The sequence below is a fragment of the Lagenorhynchus albirostris genome, chromosome 10 (genome assembly GCF_949774975.1).
Source record: "Lagenorhynchus albirostris chromosome 10, mLagAlb1.1, whole genome shotgun sequence".
Taxonomy (NCBI): domain Eukaryota; kingdom Metazoa; phylum Chordata; class Mammalia; order Artiodactyla; family Delphinidae; genus Lagenorhynchus; species Lagenorhynchus albirostris.
The window spans coordinates 79,071,578-79,093,305 of record NC_083104.1 but is presented as its reverse complement, the minus strand read 5'-3'; the positions used below and the strand labels follow the sequence as shown (position 1 = coordinate 79,093,305).

General features: G+C 42.8%; 1 protein-coding gene and 1 pseudogene across 1 annotated transcript; both read left to right on the top strand.

The window, feature by feature from the left end:
* The first annotated feature begins 1,212 nt into the window (after positions 1 to 1,212).
* Positions 1,213 to 7,288, top strand: LOC132527915 (glutathione S-transferase A2-like; annotated as a pseudogene).
* On the top strand, positions 6,869 to 21,728 carry LOC132527434 (glutathione S-transferase A2). Its single transcript, XM_060163104.1, has 8 exons — positions 6,869 to 7,011; positions 10,354 to 10,511; positions 12,985 to 13,098; positions 15,175 to 15,226; positions 16,217 to 16,349; positions 18,016 to 18,157; positions 20,360 to 20,491; positions 21,354 to 21,728. Exons 3-8 carry the CDS (start codon positions 13,012 to 13,014, stop codon positions 21,477 to 21,479), a joined length of 672 nt encoding a protein of 223 aa, XP_060019087.1. The 5' UTR covers positions 6,869 to 7,011; positions 10,354 to 10,511; positions 12,985 to 13,011; the 3' UTR covers positions 21,480 to 21,728.

Sequence of the window (21,728 nt, the reverse complement as noted above, 5' to 3'; positions counted from 1 at the left end):
ACCTTGCCCTTTGAAGCCCAATAAAAGACTCAAACTCCCACCCTTCGGTGCCGATGCCACTCTATGTGCCTGGCCCCTTTCCTCCCTTGGAAAGTAAATAAAAACTCTCTTTTCTCTCCTTGCTAATATTTCTGTGAATTCTTTCACAACCTATGTTGGCTCACCTAACAGTTTCCAGCTTGCCCAATTTTTGTTAACACAGATATTTTGACCCATGGGTTTGCATTTCTAGCCTGGGCCAGGCTTGGTCTTCTCTGTTACAGACACTCACTCACACACAACATAACTGTAACTAAAATGAAAGTTTTAGCAAAAAGTACTTAGCCTTACTATGTATGATACACCTTGGTATTTATTATTATATTGCAATTGAAAAATGGTAATTAGAACCCGTTGTGTTGATTTCACAGTCCACAATGGGCCACAACCCATAGTTGGCAAACACTGGTATGGAGACGTTCCAAGACATAGGTGTCAAATAAAAGTGCATTTGAATAGGTTCCCCACTTGTTTTAGGCTAGTCGCTTAACCTCTAGAGACATCAAAATCCTCAACTGTAAACTTAGAATAATAACAGAATTTACCTCAACTAATTTTTATGAAGATGCAATGAGGATAAAAATGAGAAATGCCCACTATGTCGTAGACACTAAACATATGTTAGTTCCTTTCCATATACTATAAAGGGAATGTACTAACATCTCTTTCTCTAGATGGTAAAATAAAAGTCACCCAGCAGTGAAAAAATATAGAATTCCGATAGAAAAAAAGGAATGAGCTTCCTCTTCTGTGGAGAGAATTTAGAAGGGTTTGGGGACAGTCAAGGCAGGATTCAGCCCCAGTTAATGTTTTTGAACAAGTGCATAATGGCAGCCAAAGACTGACACTGCTCCCTGCTCCTCTCTGTAAGTGAAGTTTTCTGGTTTCAAAGCCCCTCACAGGCCTATGGTGACAGCTGTGTAAGAACAAAGCTTCTCTGTTTATGTCCTCAGAGTGAGGACAGATGCAATCTGAGACTTGGTTCGGTGCCATTTCACAATGATGCCCACTGATAGGTGAGAATTTGGTCCAAGGAAGAACCATGTGGGACCCCTCCAATGCCGCCATGAAGAAGGCAGACACTACCCCTTCTGTTCGAACATACGTTATAAAGTGCAGTTTGCTTCTGTGGTCTGATTCATCCAGCTTCACGGTAACTGGGGGACTGCTATCATGGCAGGAAAGCCCAAGCTTCACTATGTCAACGCATGAGGCAGGATGGTGGCCATCCGGTGGCTCCTGGCTGCAGCTGGAGTGGAGATAGGTCCTCCTAACTTGGATCTAAATTGACTATCAAAGTGCTTTTCTCGTATAAGCTAGGAGACTTCCACACTTGGGGAGCTGGGGATGATTTTTCATTACATAAAAATAGCTGCACATTAAAAAAGAAATGGACTGATTTGACCAAATGAATACGTAAATAATCCTGCCCATGGAAGAGCAGGAAAACAATTTTTTTTTTCAATTTTAAAGGAAACAAAAGAAACATCAACTAATCCAACTGCGTGAACCTTATTTGGATTTCATTTCAACAAACTGTAAATATTATTTGTGACACATACAACAAGTGGAAACTTGATGGTTGATTAAGCATTAGTTATTAAAGAACTATTGTTAATATTGTAGGTGTGATTTTAGGTTTAGTATTGTGTTTATGTTCAAAATAGTTCTTACGTTTTAGAAATATGCATCAAGTATATAAGGATGAAATGATATGCTATCTAGGATCTTCCATTTTTACAAGAAGGGGAGGGTGGATGGGCATATAGATGACACAAGATTGGCTTGAGTTGATCATTATTAAAGATGTAGGAAGGATATGAGAACCACTGTACTTTTATTTTTGTACATGCTAGAAATTTCCACAATAAAAGGATGAATGTATATAATATTAGAAAATAAATGTAGTTAAAGTTGATATAATCACAAATATGGGAATGAGCCGGCTGTAACACACCATCTGTTAAAGATTTAATATATTCACTCAGCAATGATTTGGGGGGAGGGCACCTCTAGTACCAGGCTCTGTACTAAGTTCTGGGGATACAGAAATGAATGAGACAGACACAGTCCTGGCCCTCAGGCAGCTTACACTCTAGTGAGGATGCAGACAAGGAAGTGGGGGATTAAAAGAGGGGTGGGAGCATCTAGGAGGACACCCAAGCATTTTACAGTGTTAAAATGCCATATTCCCTGGAGCACATGTGGGACTCTGTTGAGTGCTTCCCTCTAGAGGTATCCCTGAGAAAAGCACATCTTAACTCCGGTCAGAAGGACACAGCAACTCTGTGCCGGTTTCCTGGGGGAGGGAGTCATGGACAGACTCCAGAGATCTGGTCCCTCAGGGGAGAGCAAGCAGTAAAGGAGGGTTTCAGGTGAGGTGTTGTCCTGCAAAGGGAACCTCTAGTGTGCTCTCTTCGCCTCCTAACAGCATGTTTACCTAAGCCTCGGAACCTCCAGTGTGCTCTTCGCCTCCCAACAGCGTGTTTACCTAAGCCTCGGGATTACACTTTGTCGATCGCTTCACGAATGCACAGGACGTTAGCCTTGTCCGTTATCAAGTTCATGAAGAAACAAGTACATAAAAATGCAAACAGTGCCAGTTTAGGTTGTTTAATTTCTATAAATCAGCAACCCACAGTTTTCGTTGTGGTCCAGCTTTGGGGTTCAAGGATGTGTTCAGAGCCCCCAGGCAGGATGAGTTCAGCACAGGAGGCTGAAGTAGGGGGGGATTTTGAGAGGATCCCAGGCCTCCTTTTCTTCAGCCCAACCTGACAGAGGAGGGTGTGGGACAAGGCTTACCAGAGGCTCTTGGTCGGGACTTCTGGGTTCTCTGGGCCCAGAGGCAGATCCTCACAACCCCATCTCCGTCGGTCTCACAAGCAACAGCCCACCAGCAAGTCCCATCCTACCTCGGCCACCCTCCCACACTGACCACCCACCACCCCCTATGTTATCTAGAGCTGGGTGCTTTATAAATTGTTGCCCACACACCTCACCGTCTGTATAGTCTGACCCTATGGGATCATGTAGAGCCACAATACACTGTTTAGCAAGTTAGAAACCCCCAGTTCCCAAACTTTTCACCATCAAGACCCCTTTTCAAAATATAAAGTGAATGGAGGGAGGTAATATACAGCAGAGGCCCCTGGTGGCAGCATCTTGGGGGTCAGTGGCCCCATGGGTACTGCGTGCTGGGGGACACTCAATACCCTGTCCTGATCTCACAGGGAGAGAAAGTCTTTCCAGAGATATTAAAACTCCATAACTAGAAGAACTTCCCAGTCCCTTCCCACCAGTGATATCCCCCTCCCAAATCAGTACCTAATCACTGACATAGGTGGAGACAGGGTGGAGGTGAATTGAACTTGCAAAATAAGCAGTTACGTGCTGCAACCCATGCTTTTATCTTGGTGGCTCTAATCCAGATTTCCAGGTGGCCATGATCACTGTCTTTTGTGTGATCATCCTGCCAAACTCAGAAATCCTACAGTCTCCATCGTGTGCACCAGACAGAGGCCATGCTGTGGAATGAAATAACAAAAATGCTGTGGAATGCATGCTCAGTAATGCTGTGGAATGAGATAATAAAAATTCACTATTTCTGCTTTCCAGTTTGAAGAGATATTTATGGAAACTTCAGAAGACTTGGATAAGTTAAGAAATGGTAAGACCAAGAAACTAAATTCCTCTGATGGGAGGATCGAGTACAAGTCATAAGTTGAGGTTTCAACCCCAGCAATGCCATGTGTGTGCATGGTGGGAGTGGGGTCAGTGGAGAGGGAGAAGCATGGTTAAAGGTAAGGGGTGGGGCTTCTTGAGCAGGTCTTGCAGCTCACTCAGGACTAGGAAGGGCTGGAACTCTGAGTATTTGCTAAAGGAGCCGGCCCGGGCGGTGCCCTGTGAATGCCCTCTCTGTGCACTCCCTGCCTTTCTGCATCGTGAGTGACTGTATCAGTTCAGGATGCCACACAGCCCTCCCACCCAAGGAAAACAAATGCATTAGAAAGAAGAGGGGAGAAACAGGTCCAGCAGTTGCCTTGAATTCTTTTCTCTGGCAAGTTTGACAAGGTAACATCCTAGCAGTATTGCGGAATTGGTGAGCAGGGAAAGGGTCCTCCACATAGAAATCTCTCAAAACCTGCCTTATATGATGTGAGACTTACTTGAGAACTTCCCATTTGAAATGGCAACCTACTGCAGCTTCTTCCAACTTCTTTCTAAAATATCCGTGAAGACAAATTGACACAGAATTAAAAGGGAACTCCCATGTATCTGAATGGGAAATAAAAAGAGAAATGAAATAATAAGTTCAAAAGTAAAAGGCAGATTGATAGGAAAAAGAAGGACTATAGCAAGCTAAAACCAAATGCCATCCTGCTTAAGCGTTCCAGATCATTTTAGTGTTTCATTTTATATCTGCGGTTATTTCCACATCTTTTCATCCTAGAAGGGTGTAATTCATCCAATACTTCACTCTATTTCTTTTCTTCTTTCAAAAGAAGGGAGTTTGATGTTCCAGCAAGTGCCCATGGGTGAAATTGATGGGATGAAGCTGGTGCAGACCAGAGCCATTCTCAGCTACGTTGCCACCAAATACGACCTCTATGGGAAAGACATGAAAGAGAGAGCCCTGTACGGTACTTTTTCTGTTCTTTCATCAATGATTAATAGGAACGATCTAGGTCCTTCCCTGAGTGATCAGGATGTGCTCACACGGATCATGACCGACAGCCGTATAGACCTTAGTGGGTATAACTGAGTACAGCAGAGACCTATGAGGATGAGGGAAGAGTGGAACTTGGAGTGGAATCAAGAGCTTATGAAAGAGGATGTGGTCCATGGATATAGTACAGTGACAGAGGTTTCCAAACACAGGTGAACTATAAAGCCAGGAGGATGCTGGAACCATGACCTCAGGAGCTCAGGCTGGACACCCACCAACAGCTAGAGACAAGGGACAAAGTGTTTGAGTGTCTAGAGGATAAAGACTGGAAAGGGAAGGATCTAAAGGAATTGATTCTTAAGTTTCAGAAATTTTAGAATGATGACCAGGAACCTAATTTATCAGTCCTTTATATGGACTGGCCACTTGAAAGAGTAAACAAAGGCTGGTCCTCTAGATGCCAGGATTATCTGCACCATTTTACTGTAAGTCTGAAGCAGCCAGATTTATTCAATACAAGCATATTTGAGGGAAATTTGTTCTCTGTTGTGATGGGGCCACATGACTGATACTAAAATCATGTAATGAACTGTGAACAGTTACTCAGAAAGTTAAACATATAGTTACCATATGACTCAGCAATCCCACTTCTAAGTATATACCCAGGAGAGTCAAAAATACATCCACACTAAAACTTGTACACAAAAGTGCACAGCAATGTTGTTCATAATATTCAAAAAGTGGAAGCAAACAAAATGTCCAACAACTGACGAATTGATGAACAAAGGATGGTACATCCACACAATGGAATATTTTTAGCCATGAACAAGAGTAAAGTACCAATACATGTGACAACATGAATGAACTTTGAAAAGTACTAAATGAAAAACACTGGACACAAAAGGCCACATACTGTATGATTCCAAATGTATGAAATGTCCAGATGTTCAAATCCATAGAAATAGAAAGTAGTTGAGTGGTTACCTGGGGCTGGAATGTGGAGGAATTGGAGAGTGACTGTCAAGGGTACTGAATTTCCTTTTGGATAAAATGATAAAAATAATGTTCTGGAATTAGAATGTGGTGATGGTTTCAGGATGATAGTACAATTTAAAGGATGAAAATGATACCATGTGAATATATTTCAATAAAGTTTTACTTTAAAAAACTCCTATAGGAAGCCCTGTTTGGAACAAAAACAAAAAATCACCCGGAATATACATTGTTGAAACTGTGTGAAGAATTGCACTATTTCACGATATATTTTGGTTTTTTTAAAAGATTTACTTATTACTTATTTATTTATTTTATTTTATTTTTTGGCTGCATCAGGTCTTAGTTGTGCCACACAGGATCTTACGTTGTGACGTGCAGGTTTTCTCTCTCTAGTTGTGGCGCACAGGTTCCAGAGTGGTGCGCTCTGTAGTTTGTGGTATGCAGGCTCTCTAGTTGTGGTGCTAGGGCTTAGTTGCCCCTCCACATGTGGGATCTTAGTTCCCTGACCACGGTTCAAACCTCGCCCTCTGCATTGTAAGGCGGATTCTTTACCACTGAACCACCAGGGAAGTCCCCTCAGGATATATTTTGGGTGGAGTCTTGAGAAATGCAAACAAGGCCAGAGCCAGGCAACCGTATGTGGAGACAGTTGTGGAGTCATGTTCTGTGGGAAATAGTTGGAGGAACTACTGATATTGGGCATCTAAATGGTCCTGGTGGTGTAACAGGATGGGACAGGGAGAGGGATGTGACTGGGACCGTGGTGCCAGGACTCTCTCTGGACATGACTGAGGTGGTACTAACGCAACACACTGTGCACAGAACACACCACAACAGACATGGCAAACCCTATGTGTGGTCTCAGTGGTTACCTGTAGTGATTCACCCATTTCTCTCTTGCCTCTGACTCTGGATGGGTCACCGGTGTGCTTTGTCCCTATATTTGATTTGTGTATAACCAAAATATTAGACATATGTCTACCTTAATGGCTTTGTTCTAGAATGAAATGTTAAAATTAGTAAAACTCATAACTGAATGACTGACATAGAAAAATGCACCCAGTATCACCTCCTTTTATCACCTCCTGATGTCCCACTCTTATCCATTCTTAAACTATAAAATCTAAGGCAGGAGACATTTGACAATTTGGTCATTTTGTTTTTCAGGATTGATATGTATTCAGAAGGTGTGACAGATTTGGGTGAGATGATCATGCTTTCGCCAGTGAACCCACCTGATCAAAAGGATTGTCAAGATGACGCTGATCCGAGAAAGAACGACAAACCGTTACCTCCCTGCATTTGAAAAAGTAAGTGGACTGTTTAGTGTTTTTGGCACTGAGATCAGAGGACCAAGAAAAATAGTGCCTGGCATTGCAGGGGCATTGACCTTCACCTCTGTGAGTATTTCTGAATACTAATGTAACATCCTGATTCTCAAGGTATTTTATAAAAATCGACTATGAGGAAGAATTGTACCAGTTTTACCCAAGTTCTAATTTTTCAGCAAAATTTTGATTTACTTAGACCCAGTCTGGAATTCTCTACTTGATTGAATTTCGTGGTTGTACTTAGAGCTTGGACTGAGAGCCACACTGGAGCCTGGAGTAGATGGATCCTGCAGAACACAGTGCAGGGCCTTTGATCCAAGAGGAGCACAAGGACAGCAATGCATCAGGAAATATTCTGGTAGCATGTGTAGGGGGACATGAGACCAGCTGCCCTTCAGAAGAATGTGGTACTGTTTCAGGGATGAATGAGATGTTTCTAAATAGAGATGGGGGCAGTGGGGTGGGGAGGAAGAGACAGAGGAAGAGCTGTTCAGGAAAAAATAATCTACAAATTTTGAGGACATGGCTCTCAGAATTTTGAAGAAAATCATACAAAACCAAGGAAATGATGTTCCATCATTATACCTAGTATATATCTTAGTTAATGTTTCTCTTTTAAGGTAAGAGGAGAACATTTCAAGATCAAAACTACCTGAAATCATGTGAAACAAAAATCATGAACCAAAAAAAAATGACTTAAAGAGATTCAGGAGACTTACATATAAATAAAAAGATTAACATCAACACCCACATCTTTATAAAGCATAGGGTCATTCTTTCATTTATTCAGCAAATGCTAATTCATTGCTTGCATGTCCAGCCATGATATTCAAGGAGTGAAGCATTTAACAGTAATCACAGAGCACACCCTCCTGGCCCTCGTGGTGCTGAGGGTTTATGGAACCTTCACATGGTGATAAGCTCTTCAGTGATTGCAGTTTGAGTACAGCTATACTTTGAAAACAACGGGCCCCATAACAACATAAGTAAAAATTATATATTACAAAATACATTTATTGTTTGTTTGTTTGTTTGTTTGGCTGTACTGCGCGGCTTGCAGGATCTTAGTTCCCCAACCAGGGATCGAACCCGTGCCCCCTGCAGTGGAAGCATGGAGTCCTAACCACTGAACTACCAGGGAATTCCCTATTACAGAATACGTTTTGATGTTATTATATTCTTTTCCAAATAATTACCCATTTGTCCATACTTCTATATGTATACATAAGCTGAAAGTGTATTTGCTAAAACGTTATTATCTTTAGTTGGTGGTGCTGTGTGTGTTTTTTCTCTTTGTACTTTATGATTTCCAGATTGGTGGAATATTTTAATAAATATCACATATTTCCCTAACATATTATTATAAAAAGTTTCATACATGCAGAAAAGTTTAAAGATGTATAAAATGAACTCATATGAACCCACCACGTGGATACCAAAAAGCTTTGTTTTCCATTATCATATGTCATTATCTCTCCATTCTTGTTCTGTCAATCAAATGTATTATTTTGGATAGATTTCAAAGTGACTTTAAGTCATCAGGGAAGTTCATTCCCAGACATTACAGCATGTGGATCGTACCATGCTGCAAGTTAGGAGCGCAAGCATGGAGTGCAAGTTAGGAGTCAGGGAGACGGGAGTTCAAGTTGATCCAGGTTTATTTCAGGTCCCAGAGAGAGAGACCAGGAAACCAGGAAGCAGAAAAGAGGAGAAATGTAGACTCTGAAATGGTTTTCTCAGGGTTGAAGAAGACTGTCAAGAAGTTGGAGTCACCGCCCAAGGGAGAAAGATGAGAGAGATATGAAGGGCCATGTCATGAAGCCCAGGGCTGCACACTTTAGGGTGTGGGGCAACAGAAACACTGTGCAGACAGTGCTAAGCCCTTGGCCCAGGGGAAGAAGCAAGTAAGTCAGCCAGAGTGAGGTGGGCCCAGGACAAGGAAATGGTGGCCGGGCTTCCACGGAGGATGAGGAGGGAACACCAGGAACCCACCTGGCCTGTCTTACTGATTCTGGGGGAGCAGAAGGCTTCTTTATTGAGAAGCCTCCTCAATGAAAAGCCCAAGTAGTCCCCACTCACCACAACTAGAGAAAGCCCGCCTGCAGCGACGAAGACCCAACACAGCAGAAAACCAAAACAAAACATGTCACGTTTATGGCAACATTATTTAAAAAAGCGAAGACATGGTAGCAACCTAAATGTCCATCAACAGATGAATGGATAAAGAAGATGTGGTACATATACACAACAGAATATTACTCAGCCATAAAAATGAACAAGGTGGGGCCATTTGTAGAGACATGGATGGACCTATAGACTGTCATACAGAGTGAAGTAGGTCAGAAAGAGAAAAACAAATATCATATATTAACGCATATATGTGGAATCTAGAAAAATGGTACAGATGAACCTGTTTGCAAGGCGGAAATAGAGACACAGATGTAGAGAACAAACTTGTGGACACCAAAGGGGGGAAAGGGAGGGTGGGATGAATTGGGAGATTGGGATTGACATATATACACTAATATATATAAAATAGGTAACTAATGAGAACCTGCTGCAGGGCACAGGGAACTCCACTTCGCTGCACAGTAGAAAGTAACACAGCATTGTAAAACATCTATACCCCAATAAAAAAAATAAATAAATAAAATAAAATTTATTATGTAAAAAAAAATGAAATAATGCCATTTGCAGCAACATGGATGGACCCAGAGATTATCATATTAAGTGAAGTAAGTCAGACAGAGAAAGACAAATGTCATATGATAATATATTGCTTATATGTGGAATCTAAAAAGAAAAAAAAAAAGGATACAAATGAACTTATTTACAAAACAGAAATAGACCCACAGACCTAGAAAAAAAAAAAACTTATGGTTACCAAAGGGGAAATGTTGGGGAGGGATAAATTAGGAGTTTGGGAGTAACATATACACACTACTGTATATAAAATAGATAACCAACAAGGATGTACTGTATAACACAGGGAACTCTTCTCAATATTTTCTAGTGACTTATAAGGGAAAAGAATCTGAGAAAGAATATATATATGTATATATATGTAAATATGTATAACTGAATCACTTTGCTGTACACCTGAAACCAATACAACATTGTAAATTAACTTCAATTAAAAAAGAAAAAAAAAGTTAAAAAAAAAACCGAAGGAAAAAAAAGCCATACTTCAATATTTCACTCACTGGCAGAAAGGGTCCAATCAATCTGAAATTTTGTATTTAATTGCCGACCTTGAAAAGATATTAACCAGTCGTATCATGATAAGGGAATGACTCATCATTTTTCTTTTTTTAAATCTAGCATGGAACCAGTGGCCCTGAATGCTGTGGGAGGGGCTTTTCCCTAACCCGACTCTCCCTGCTTCAGAGAGGAGTTCAGTCAACTGTAACAACAGCTTATAAACACATGTGGACTTGGCTTTGAGGTGCTGAGCCAAGTGGGAGACAGACTTTCATAAGGTACGTACTGATTTTATACATCTGTATAGTGTGCTCATAGCACAAGAAAAACTGTTTTATTCTCACATTGTGCCTTCTTGCTGTGCTTAGGGGAGAATTTTAGTCCATTGCTGTTGGATACATCGTTACAGATATGTAAAAATGAAGAATTTAGAAACCTAGGCATGAGAATTTAGATCTGAGAAAAATTAATGATACGAGGAGAAAAAAGAATGATAGCATTTTAGACAATTGGAGAATATGACCGGTGTGTGAGAGAGTGTAGGTGTTTATGCTGGGGTAACTTTCTCTGTAGAAGTAGTCAGTTCACAACAAGTGCAAATTGTGATGCTGTAATACTGTGTGGGCTGTGAAAAATCAAAATTAAGATTCATTAAAATGGGAATAAGTCTGAATGTCAACAGAAAATTAGAGTGGGCTGTGGCAATTCCCCTTCTCTCTCTGGGATTTAAGCAACTCATGGCAAACCTCCAAAGGAAGTCTTGATGGGAAAACTAGCTAATACGGGAGCAGAGAATTAGCTTTTAAAAAATATAGAAATCCACCTGGCTAGAAGGTACAAGTCATTCAAATTGGAATATAGGCGTGAACAATGCACTGTTATAAGTATTAATGTTGGGGGGAAAAAACAAAGGCCTTAGACAGGAGAGGTTCAGTGAGATCCCGTGGAAGTCCTAGAGCTGTCCAGGGCAGGATGAATTCACGGGAGAATTATAGTATCTGAGACTGAAAAGAGAAGATATGGATACAGCAATGTCGAGAAGCACTTTGCAAGGTGCTACAGACAGCAGCATTTGGATCCCATGACACGTGGGGTAGAGTCATTAACTTGGAGGCTGAGATGCAGTGGAGCTGAGGCCACCTGGGCAGGTGGGCAGCAACCTCTGCTTTCTCAGCCTACAGCCGTTCCCCTTGCTCTGCCCTGCTTGGCTAATTAGAGAATCATGGTTCTTGGGTAGAACCAATAAAGTGAAGTCACTGATGGGCCCTTTATGCGCTGTCAGTTGTCTACAAACCTGTTTTTCTGACTAGATTTAAACCCCTTTAGGGCAGCCACCACATCAGGCTCCTATCGTGTTCCCCAGCAGCCATCATTTCTTAGCACAGGAAACTGCCCAATGAGTCTTAGTTGAGGAAGTTGGAAGGAAACTTGTTAAGAGAAGGAAATACGTTTATACGTCAACCAGAAACAAGGTGTTCAAGAAGGATCAGAGAAATGTCTGCATTTCCAGGGGAGAAACAGGAGGTAGGAGACAAGGGATCTTTTCCATCAAGTGTTGACAGTGAGACCCTGAGCTCCTGCTCTAAAAAGCAGTGGGTGGAACCCACTGCCATGGCTGGAACGCATGCAAAGGGACTGGGGGACCAGCAGATTCCGGAGTTGTCCAGATCCGGGAGTGAGTGGGGCTGGGGCCAGGCCTGAGGGGAAAGGCAGGTGGGGTGCATGGTTCAGGGGCAGAACCAGGGGTTAGCTGCGGTCCTGGGGTTTCGAAAGGCTGTGTTCAGTGCTGTGCCAGCCTGCACTGAATCTTCGCCAGAAACTTCCTGCATTCCAGGTTAACTAATCAGTGAACATCACTCGTCTTTCACACAAGCCAAATAAAAAGGGAGCCATTGTATAACTTGGCTGAAAAAAGTCTGGATATGTATAAAGTCTCATTCCTACTGGAGCTATGGGTCAAGAGGTAGGTAGGTAGATAGATAGATAGATGTAGATAGACAGACAGATACAGACAGAAGAAAGAAGACGCGTGGGCTATCCAGTGTGCTCAGAGACTCGCCTGTCTCTCAGGAAATGAGAGCAGGAGGGAAATTGGATTTCCTGGTCCCTATTATGAATTTTTTATACCTTATCTAGTTTTCTCAACCATCCTCACTAATAGATATAACTATATAACTATATAACTATATATATATATATTTTTTTTTTTTTTTTTTGCGGTACACGGGCCTCTCACTGTTGTGGCCTCTCCTGTTGCGGAGCACAGGCTCTGGACGCGCAGGCTCAGCGGCCATGGCTCACGGGCCCAGCTGCTCTGCGGCATGTGGGATCTTCCCGGACCGGGGCACGCACCCGTGTCCCCTGCATCAGCAGGCGGACTCTCAACCACTGCGCCACCAGGGAAGCCCATTAGGAGGTTTTTAATAAATTCTAGCTCTCTAGTTGTTCTGCTCCCAAACCCCCAGCCATGCATCCTCACCACAGACTCACCTCTTAGCCTGCCAAGACAATCAGATTTTACCCAATGGAGACTGGACAATGGTTTGGTGCAATTTCCCACAGTTGGCTATCGGGGGTGGGAATTTGGGCCAAGGCAGACATTCCAGGGACTCTTCCGACTCTGCGACAAAGGAGGCCAATACTTCTTCAGCATTGTTGGTGCTGTTCAGTCATATATCATAAAGTACATCTTGCTTCTGTGGTTTTATTCTTTGTTCATTCATTTACTCATTCATTCATTCATCCATTAAGGTTTAGAGAAACCAGGAGACTGCCATCATGGCGGGGAAACCCAAGCTTCACTACTTCAATGGACGGGGCAGAATGGAGGCCATCCGGTGGCTCCTGGCTGCAGCTGGAGTAGAGGTAGGTCCTGAGTTTGTTCATCTGAAGTTGAATCTAAATTAACTGTATCAAAGTACTTTTCTAACATAAGCTAGGGGACTTTTCATACTAAATGACCTGTTAAGAGTTCTGCATTAAAACAAATCTGTCAGTTATTTAAGAGATAAACAGATTTGTCCTAATATGTTATTAAAATGTCTTCTTATTAGAGAGAATAAACAGAGTAAATTTAAGAAACTAATTACATCGTGTGGGCCTAATTTGGATTTTGATTTTTAAAATTATAAAATTTATGACGTTTATACAGCTGTCAAAAACATGAACATTAAATATCAGTTGATATTTAGTAAACTTTGTTAATGTGTTAGGTGCTATAATGTATTGTGGTTATTTTTAATAGTTTTAAAGTTTTAGAAATATACACTGAACTATTTAAAGTTGAAATATAAGGTATCTGGGATCTCTTTCAAATTATTACGAAGGGGAGAGGGGGTAGGCATATAGATAACTCACAGCTGGGTTGAGCTGATAATTATTGAAGCTGGTTGATGGGTACAAGGAGGATTATGATAATTTGCTGTTCATTTTTCTGTATGCTACAAATGTCCATAACAAAAAGACAAAAATATACATATTAGAAAATAAATGTAATTAAAGTTAAAACATAAACCAGAAATACAGAGAGAGGTGGATTGTAACAAACTCTCTGTTAGATTTAATGCATTCACTCAGCAATGAATTCGTTGGGCACCTTGAAGTGCTAGGTTCCCTGCCAGGTCCTGGAGATACGGGGGTGAACTAGACAGACACAGTCCCTTCCCTCAGGCAGCTTACACTCTAGTGAGGATGCAGACAAGTAAGTGGGTGATTAAAGGAGGGGTGGGAGCATCTGGGAGGACACACAAGCACTTTAAAGTGTTAAAATGACATATTCTCAGGAGCAAGTGTGGGACTCTGTTGAGTGCTTCCCTCTAGAGGTGTCTCTGAGAAAAGCACTTCTCAGCCCAGGTCAGAGGGACACAGCAACTCTGTGCGGGCTTCCTGGGGAGGGAGTCATGGACAGACGCTGGAGACTTGGTCCCTGAGGGGAGAGCAAGCAGTAAAGGAGGGTTTCAGGTGAGGTGGCATCCTGCAAAGGGAACCTCTAGTGTGCTCTCTTAGCCTCCTAACAGCATGTTTACCTAAGCCCCTGTGTTCAGAGCCCCTGGGCAGGATGAGTTCACCACCAGAAGGTGAAGTAGGGGGAGATGCTGAGAGCATCCCAGGCCTCCTCTTGTCCAGCCCAGCCTGACTGAGGAGGGTGTGAGACAAGGCTTACCAGAGGCTCTTGGTCGGGACTTCTGGGTTCTCTGGGCCCAGAGGCAGATCCTCACAACCCCATCTCCATTGGTCTCACAAGCAACAGCCCACCAGCACATCCCATCCTACCTCGGCCACCCTCCCACACTGACCACCCACCATCCCTTACATTGTCTTGAACTGGGTGCTTTATAAATTGTTGCCCACACACCTCACCGTCTGTATAGTCTGACCCTATGGGATCATGTAGAGCCACAATACACTGTTTAGCAAGTTAGAAACTCCCAGTTCCCAAACTTTTCACCATCAAGACCCCTTTTCAAAATATAAAGTGAATGGAGGGAGGTAATATACAGCAGAGGCCCCTGGTGGCAGCATCTTGGGGGTCAGTGGCCCCATGGGTACTGCGTGCTGGGGGACACTCAATACCTTGTCCTGATTTCACAAGGAGAGAAGGGCTTTCCAGAGATATTAAAACTCCATAACTAGAGGGACTTCTCAGTCCCTTCCCTCCAGTGATTTCCCCCTTCCAAATCACAACCTAATGATTGACAGAGGTGGAGACGGTGTGGAGGTGAATTGAAGCTGCAAAATAAGCAATTACGTGCTGCAACCCATGCTTTTATCTTGGTGGCTCTAATCCAGATTTCTAGGTGGCCATGAGCATCGTCCTCTGTGTACCCTGCCAAACTCGGAAATCTTAGCTTCTCCATAGTATGCACCCGACATTGGTCATTCAAGCTCAATAATGTTATGGAATGAAATAACAAAAACTCATTGACTGTTTCTGCTTTCCAGTTTGAAGAGATATTTATAAAAACTCCAGGAGACTTGGATAAGTTAAGAAATGGTAAGACCAAGAAACTAAATTCCTCTGATGGGAGGATCGAGTACAAGTCATAAGTTGAGGTTTCAACCCCAGCAATGCCATGTGTGTGCATGGTGGGAGTGGGGTCAGTGGAGAGGGAGAAGCATGGTTAAAGGTAAGGGGTGGGGCTTCTTGAGCAGGTCTTGCTGCTCACTCAGGACTAGGAAGGGCTGGAACTCTGAGTACTTGCTAAAGGAGCCGGCCCGGGCGGTGCCCCGTGAATGCCCTCTCTGTGCACTCCCTGCCTTTCTGCACCGTGAGTGACTGTATAGTTCAGGATGCCACACAGCCCTCCCACCCAAGGAAAACAAATGCGTTAGAAAGAAGAGGGGAGAAACAGGCCCAGCAGTTGCCTTGAATTCTTTTCTCTGACAGGTTTGACATGGTAATATCCTAGCAATATTGCAGACTCAAATAACCAGGTGGTGTTGAATTAGTTCGAAGTCCAGGTGAACGTGTGAGGAGGGAGATAAAGAGCAAGGACCAGCATCGGTGGAGTTGGGAAAACAGACCTGTCCTGCACACCATCTAGTGGTGGGATTTGAAGGGCGTACAAAACACTCTATGTAGGAGTCTCTCTTAGAACTGGCCTCAATGCCATGAACCCCATGAGACTTACTTTGAGAATTTCCCTTTTGACTTGGCAACTGGCTGGTGGAACTTCTCCTACATTCTTCTTAAAAATCCATGAAGACAAATCAAACACATAAAATAAAGGGACATACCATGCTCTGAATGGGAAATAAAAAGTTAACTGAAATAATAGATTGAAAAGAAAAAGGCAAATTGATAAGCAAAAGGATTACAGGAAGCTAAAAGGTATTTCCATTGAAATTTTACCAGGTAAAATTTTTGTTTCCTTTTATGTCTTCAGTCATTTCAACAAAAATTTTGATACATAAAATGTTTCAGTTTACCTTAACAGTATGATTCATCCAACATTTCACTCTGTTTCTTTTCTTCTTTCAAAAGAAGGGAGTTTGATGTTCCAGCAAGTGCCCATGGTTGAAATTGATGGGATGAAGCTGGTGCAGACCAGAGCCATTCTCAGCTACATTGCCACCAAATACAACCTCTATGGGAAAGACATGAAAGAGAGAGCCCTGTACGGTATTTTTTCTGTTCTTTCATTAATGATTAATAAGAACAATCTAGGTCCTTCCCTAAGTGAGCAGGATGTGTTCACAGGGATCGAGACAAGGGACAAACTGTCTGAGTGTCTAGAGGATAAAACCTCAGAAGGTAAGTATCTAGACAAGGTGATTCTCCAGTTTCAGAAATTATAAGAATGATAACCAGGAACCTAATTTATCAGCCCTTTATATGGACTGGCCACTTGACAAGGGTTTGCAGAGACTGAGCCCACGATGCCAGGGTTATCTGGAACATTTTAATATCAGTTTGTAGCAGGCAGATTTATTCAATACAGCCATATTTGGGGGGGGTCTCCTCTGTGTTGTGATGGGACCCCATGATTGAATCATGGAATGTGGCAGTTACTCAAAAAGTTAAACATAGAGTTACCATACAACTCAGCAATCCACTACTAGGAATATACTCAAGAGAATTAAAAATATTAAAAATACAACCACACTAAAACTTGTACACAAAAGTTCATAGCACTATCGTTCGTAATATTCAAAAAGTGGAAACAACAAAATGTCCATGAATGGATGAACAAAGGCAGGCGCATCCGTACGGTGGAATGCTATTTGGCCATGAAAAGGAATGGAGTCCTGATCCGTGTCACAACATGGATGAACCTTGAAAACATTCTCTTACAGAAAGAAACCAGACACAAATGATGCATATTGTATGATTCCGTTTGTTTGGCATGTGCAGAACATTGCTCTCCGTAAAACCAAAAGTAGTTTAGTGTTTGCCAGAAGCTGGAGGGAGGGAAGAACACGGAATGCCTGAAAAAACACTCAGCGTCTCTTTTGCAAGTGATGAAAATATTTTGGATTAGAGTATGATGGTGGTACAGGATGCTGTGACTTTACAAAGAAAAATCACACAATTTTACACTTGAAAAGGGTGACATTCTGGTATGGGAATTATATTTCAATAAAGCTTTCATTTAAAAAGACTATTGTAGGAAACCATGTTTGGAAGAAAAACAGCAAAGTTACCTGGAATATGTACTGTAGGAACGAAATGAAGAAACGCACGATTTCGGGGGATATTTTGGGTGGAGTCTTGAGAAATGCAAACAAGGCCAGAGTTGGGCAACAATATGTGAAGAGGGTTGTGGAACCATATTCTATGGGAAATAACTGGAGGAAGTGCTGGTTGGGCATCTAAAGGGTCCTGGTAGTGTAACAGGATGGGACAGGGAGAGGGACATGGCTAGGTCCGTGGTGCCAGGACTCTCTCTGGACATGACTGAGGTGTTACTAATTCATCACACTAACTGTGCACAGAACACACCACAGCAGAGACGGCAAACCCTAGGCATGGTCTCAGTGGTTACCTGCAGTGATTCCACCCGTTTCTTTCATGCCTGTGACTCTGGACAGGTCACTGATATGCTCTGTCCCTACATTTGGTCATGTATATAACAAAAATATTAGACATATATCTTCCTCGATGGCTTGCTCTAGAATGAAATGTTAAATTTAAGAAAAATCATAACTAAATGACTGACATAGAAAAATGCACCCAATGGGGGTGATTTACTCTGCCACCTCCTGATGCCCCATCCTTACCCATTCTAAACTGTAAAATCTAACACAGGAGACATTTGACAAGTTGGTCATTTTGTCTTTCAGGATTGATATGTATGCAGAGGGTGTCGCAGATCTGGGTGAAATGATCATGCATTTGCCACTGTGCCCACCTGATCAGAAAGATGCCAAGACGACCCAGATCAAAGAGAGTATAACAAACCGTTATCTTCCTGCATTTGAAAAAGTGAGTGGACTGTTCAGCGTTTTTGGCACTGAGATCAAAGAACAAAGAAAAATAGTGCTTGGCATTGCAGGGGCATTGACCTTCACCTCTGTGAGCCTTTCTGAATACTAATGTAGCACCCTGACTCTAGGGCATTTTATAAAAATTGACTATGAGGAAGAATTGTACCCAAGTGTTACCCAAGTTATAATTTTTCAGCAATTTTTTTTTTTTTTGGTGGTATGAGGGCCTCTCACTGTTGTGGCCTCTCCCGTTGCGGAGCACAGGCTCCGGAAGCGCAGGCTCAGTGGCCATGGCTCACGGGCCCAGCCGCTCTGCGGCATGTGGGATCTTCCCGGACCAGGGCACGAACCCATGTCCCCTGCATTGGCAGGCAGACTCTCAACCACTGCACCACCAGGGAAGCCCGTCAGCAAAATTTTGATTTACTCAGACCCAATCTGGAATTCTTATACTTAGAGCTTGGGCTATGGAAACTCTGAGAGCCACACTAGAGCCTGGAGTACATGGATCCTGCAGAACACAGTGCAGGGGCTTTGATCCAAGAGGAGCACAATGACAGCAATGCATCAGAAAATATTCTGGTACCATGTGTAGGGAGATACGAGACCCCACCCATCAGGAGAATGTGGTACTGTTTGGGGGATGGATGAGATGTATCTAAACAGAGATGGGGGCAGAGTGGTGGAGAGGAAGAATCAGAAGAAAAGTTGTTCAGGGAAAAATAATCTACAAAGTTTGGGGACATGGCTCTCAGACTTTTGAAGAAAATCATACAAAACCAAGAAAATAATGTTCCATCATTATATGTAGTATATATCTTAGTTAATGTTTCTCTTTGAAGGTAAGAGGAGAACACCTCAAGATCCAAACTACCCGAAATCATGCTAAACAAGAATCATGAACTGAAAAAAAAATGATCGTAAGAGATGCAGAAGGCTAACATAAAAATAAAAAGCTTAACCAACACCCTCATCTTTATAAAGTTTAAATCATTCTTTCATTTCACAAGTATTAATTCATTGCTTATGTGTCAGGTCCTAGTCAAGGAGTGAATAATAGTAATCAGAAACTACATTCTTCTGGCTTTATGGTGCTCAAAGTTTAGGCACATTCACATGGTGGAAACCCCTATAGTCATTGCAGTTTAAGTACATCTGTATTTTGAAATCAAAGACCCCCATGATAACGTCAATGAAAAATGTATATTACAAAATAGCATTTGATGTCTTACTATGTTCTTTAATTTTTAGCTATACTTCTATGTTCATACATAGTCTGGTAGGATATTTGCCAAAATGTTATTATCTTTACTTGGTGGTGATATGTGTGTTTTTGCCTCTATGATTTTCATATTGTTGCAATATTTTAAGTAAGCATCATATATTTTTTCCAATATTTTATTATGAAAAATTCAACCATAGAAAAGTTGAAAGAGATGTACAATCAACTCATACATACCCACCACCTAGAATCAAAACTTAGTATTTTGTTATTATGTTTGCTTCATCATGTATCTCCCTATCCTTTTCTCCTCTGATCAAACGTATTATTTTGAGGGGTGTTTCAAAGTAAGTTGCAAACATTAAGTGCAATCACCCCTAGACAGTTCAGCATGCAAATTATAATATATTCCACAGTGTTATTGACAGACACAGGTGGAATAGGAGTCAGAGTCAATTTTGTCAGGGAGATGGGAATTCAGGTTGACCCAGGTTTATTTCAGGTTCTAGAGGGAGAGACCAGGAAATGAGGAGAGCAGACAAGAGAAGAGAAGAAATACAGACTCTGCAATAATTTGCTTAGGGTGGTAGAAAGCTGTCATGAAGGTGGAATCACTGCCCAAGGTGGGGGAGGGGAGAGAGAGAGACGGATGAAAGGCCGCATCATGAAGTTCAGAGCTGCACGCTTTAGGGTGTGAGGTCAACAGAAACACGGTGTATATAGTGGAAGCAAGAAAGGCAGCCACAGCGAGGTGGGAACAGGAAAAGAAAATGGTGGCCTGGCTTCCACTGAGGTTGAGGAGGGAACAGCAGGGACCCACATGGCCTGTCTCACTGATCCGGGGGCAGCAGAAGGTCTGAAGGTCCACACCCACCCAGTGAGGCACAGAGGGGGAAGTGGGGCAGGGGAGACAGAGGAAGAGCATTGGGCCCAGCCTGCCCGGGCCTGTGTTCCTGATCTGACCCCTCCATTCGCCAGGTGTTGAAGGGTCATGGACAAGACTATCTTGTGGGCAACAAGCTGAGCAGGGCTGACATCCACCTGGTTGAACTTCTCTACTACGTGGAAGAGCTGGACCCCAGCCTTTTGGCCAACTTCCCTCTGCTGAAGGTGAGCTCTCTCACAGCCTTTGGGGGGAGCCCACATCTCCCACCTCGGCATCTGCTCTCTGGACCCTGGGACTGTGATGCTAGGGTCCCTGACACTGTCCAGGCCTCACTGCCCCCAGGTCTCCACAGTTCACTCCAAGGCCTTGGTCTGGGGCATGGAAAGAATCTGGTCACGCCAAAGACATTGGAGATGGTCGCTGCCCCAAGGAGAATGACTTGCCTTTTCCCAGGAGAGAGACCCAGGACTTAGCGCCTCTCTCTGCCCCTGTTCCATTTCAGTCTCTTTCTTCATTTCCTCTTTGCTTCCCTCCCTCCCAGGTGTGTCCTCCTCTTTCTTTACGTGAGTCTGTCTGCGCAGGTCTGCCACCATCTCATTTCTTCCCCTCAGCTCCTGTTCCTTCTCTTCCAAGTTCATTTCTCTCTCCCCATCTCTCCCTCTCTCCGAGGGCAGATTGGTTCTGACTGGCCTCATTGTCTACCTTTCATGTTTTCTGTCTTCAGTTCCAGCCCAATTCCCCTATACCTTCCTGTCTTGATATCTTGGAGCCTTTATCTGTGTTGTCATGTGAGACACGTTACTCTTCCTCGTATTGCACGACAGGGTGAATCTGCAGAATTTACGTGTAGGAAGAACATGAGGAAGACTTGAGCTGAGTAAAGTCTTAAACTAAGACATCTCTGGGGAAAACGTTATTATGCTTTTATCTTCCTGCCTCACTAGGTGTCTGTGTCCAGCCTCATCCTGGTGCTGATGGAGGGGCCTCGGCTGGCCCTTTTCTGGGAGGGTCTCAGAGTCCCTGGTTTGTGCTCACGACGGGGCTGGTCTTTGGCTGCACTCTGAGCTGTGCTCTTGTGCGTTGCAGGCCCTGAAAACCAGAGTCAGCAATCTCCCTGCCGTGAAGAAGTTTTTGCAGCCTGGCAGCCAGAGGAAGCCTCCCATGGATGAGAAAAATTTGGAAGAAGCAAAGAAGATTTTCAGGATGCAATAAAGCGGGCGTGGCTGCCCAGAACACAGGGAAAACTTCAGGAGATTGAAGTTTTCCAACAGTGAAGTGCTTTACCTATATGTAGATCCTGGCTACTGTGAAGCTAATAAATATTCCAAAGTATAAGGGCTAATTTAATTAGAATGCAGATTTAGTTGCAGAGCAATCCATTTTGTTTTGATCACATACGAAATCATGATCTCCTCCTAGAATGTGCCTGGGACTTAAACATAAATAAAGGGAGAGAAAGTG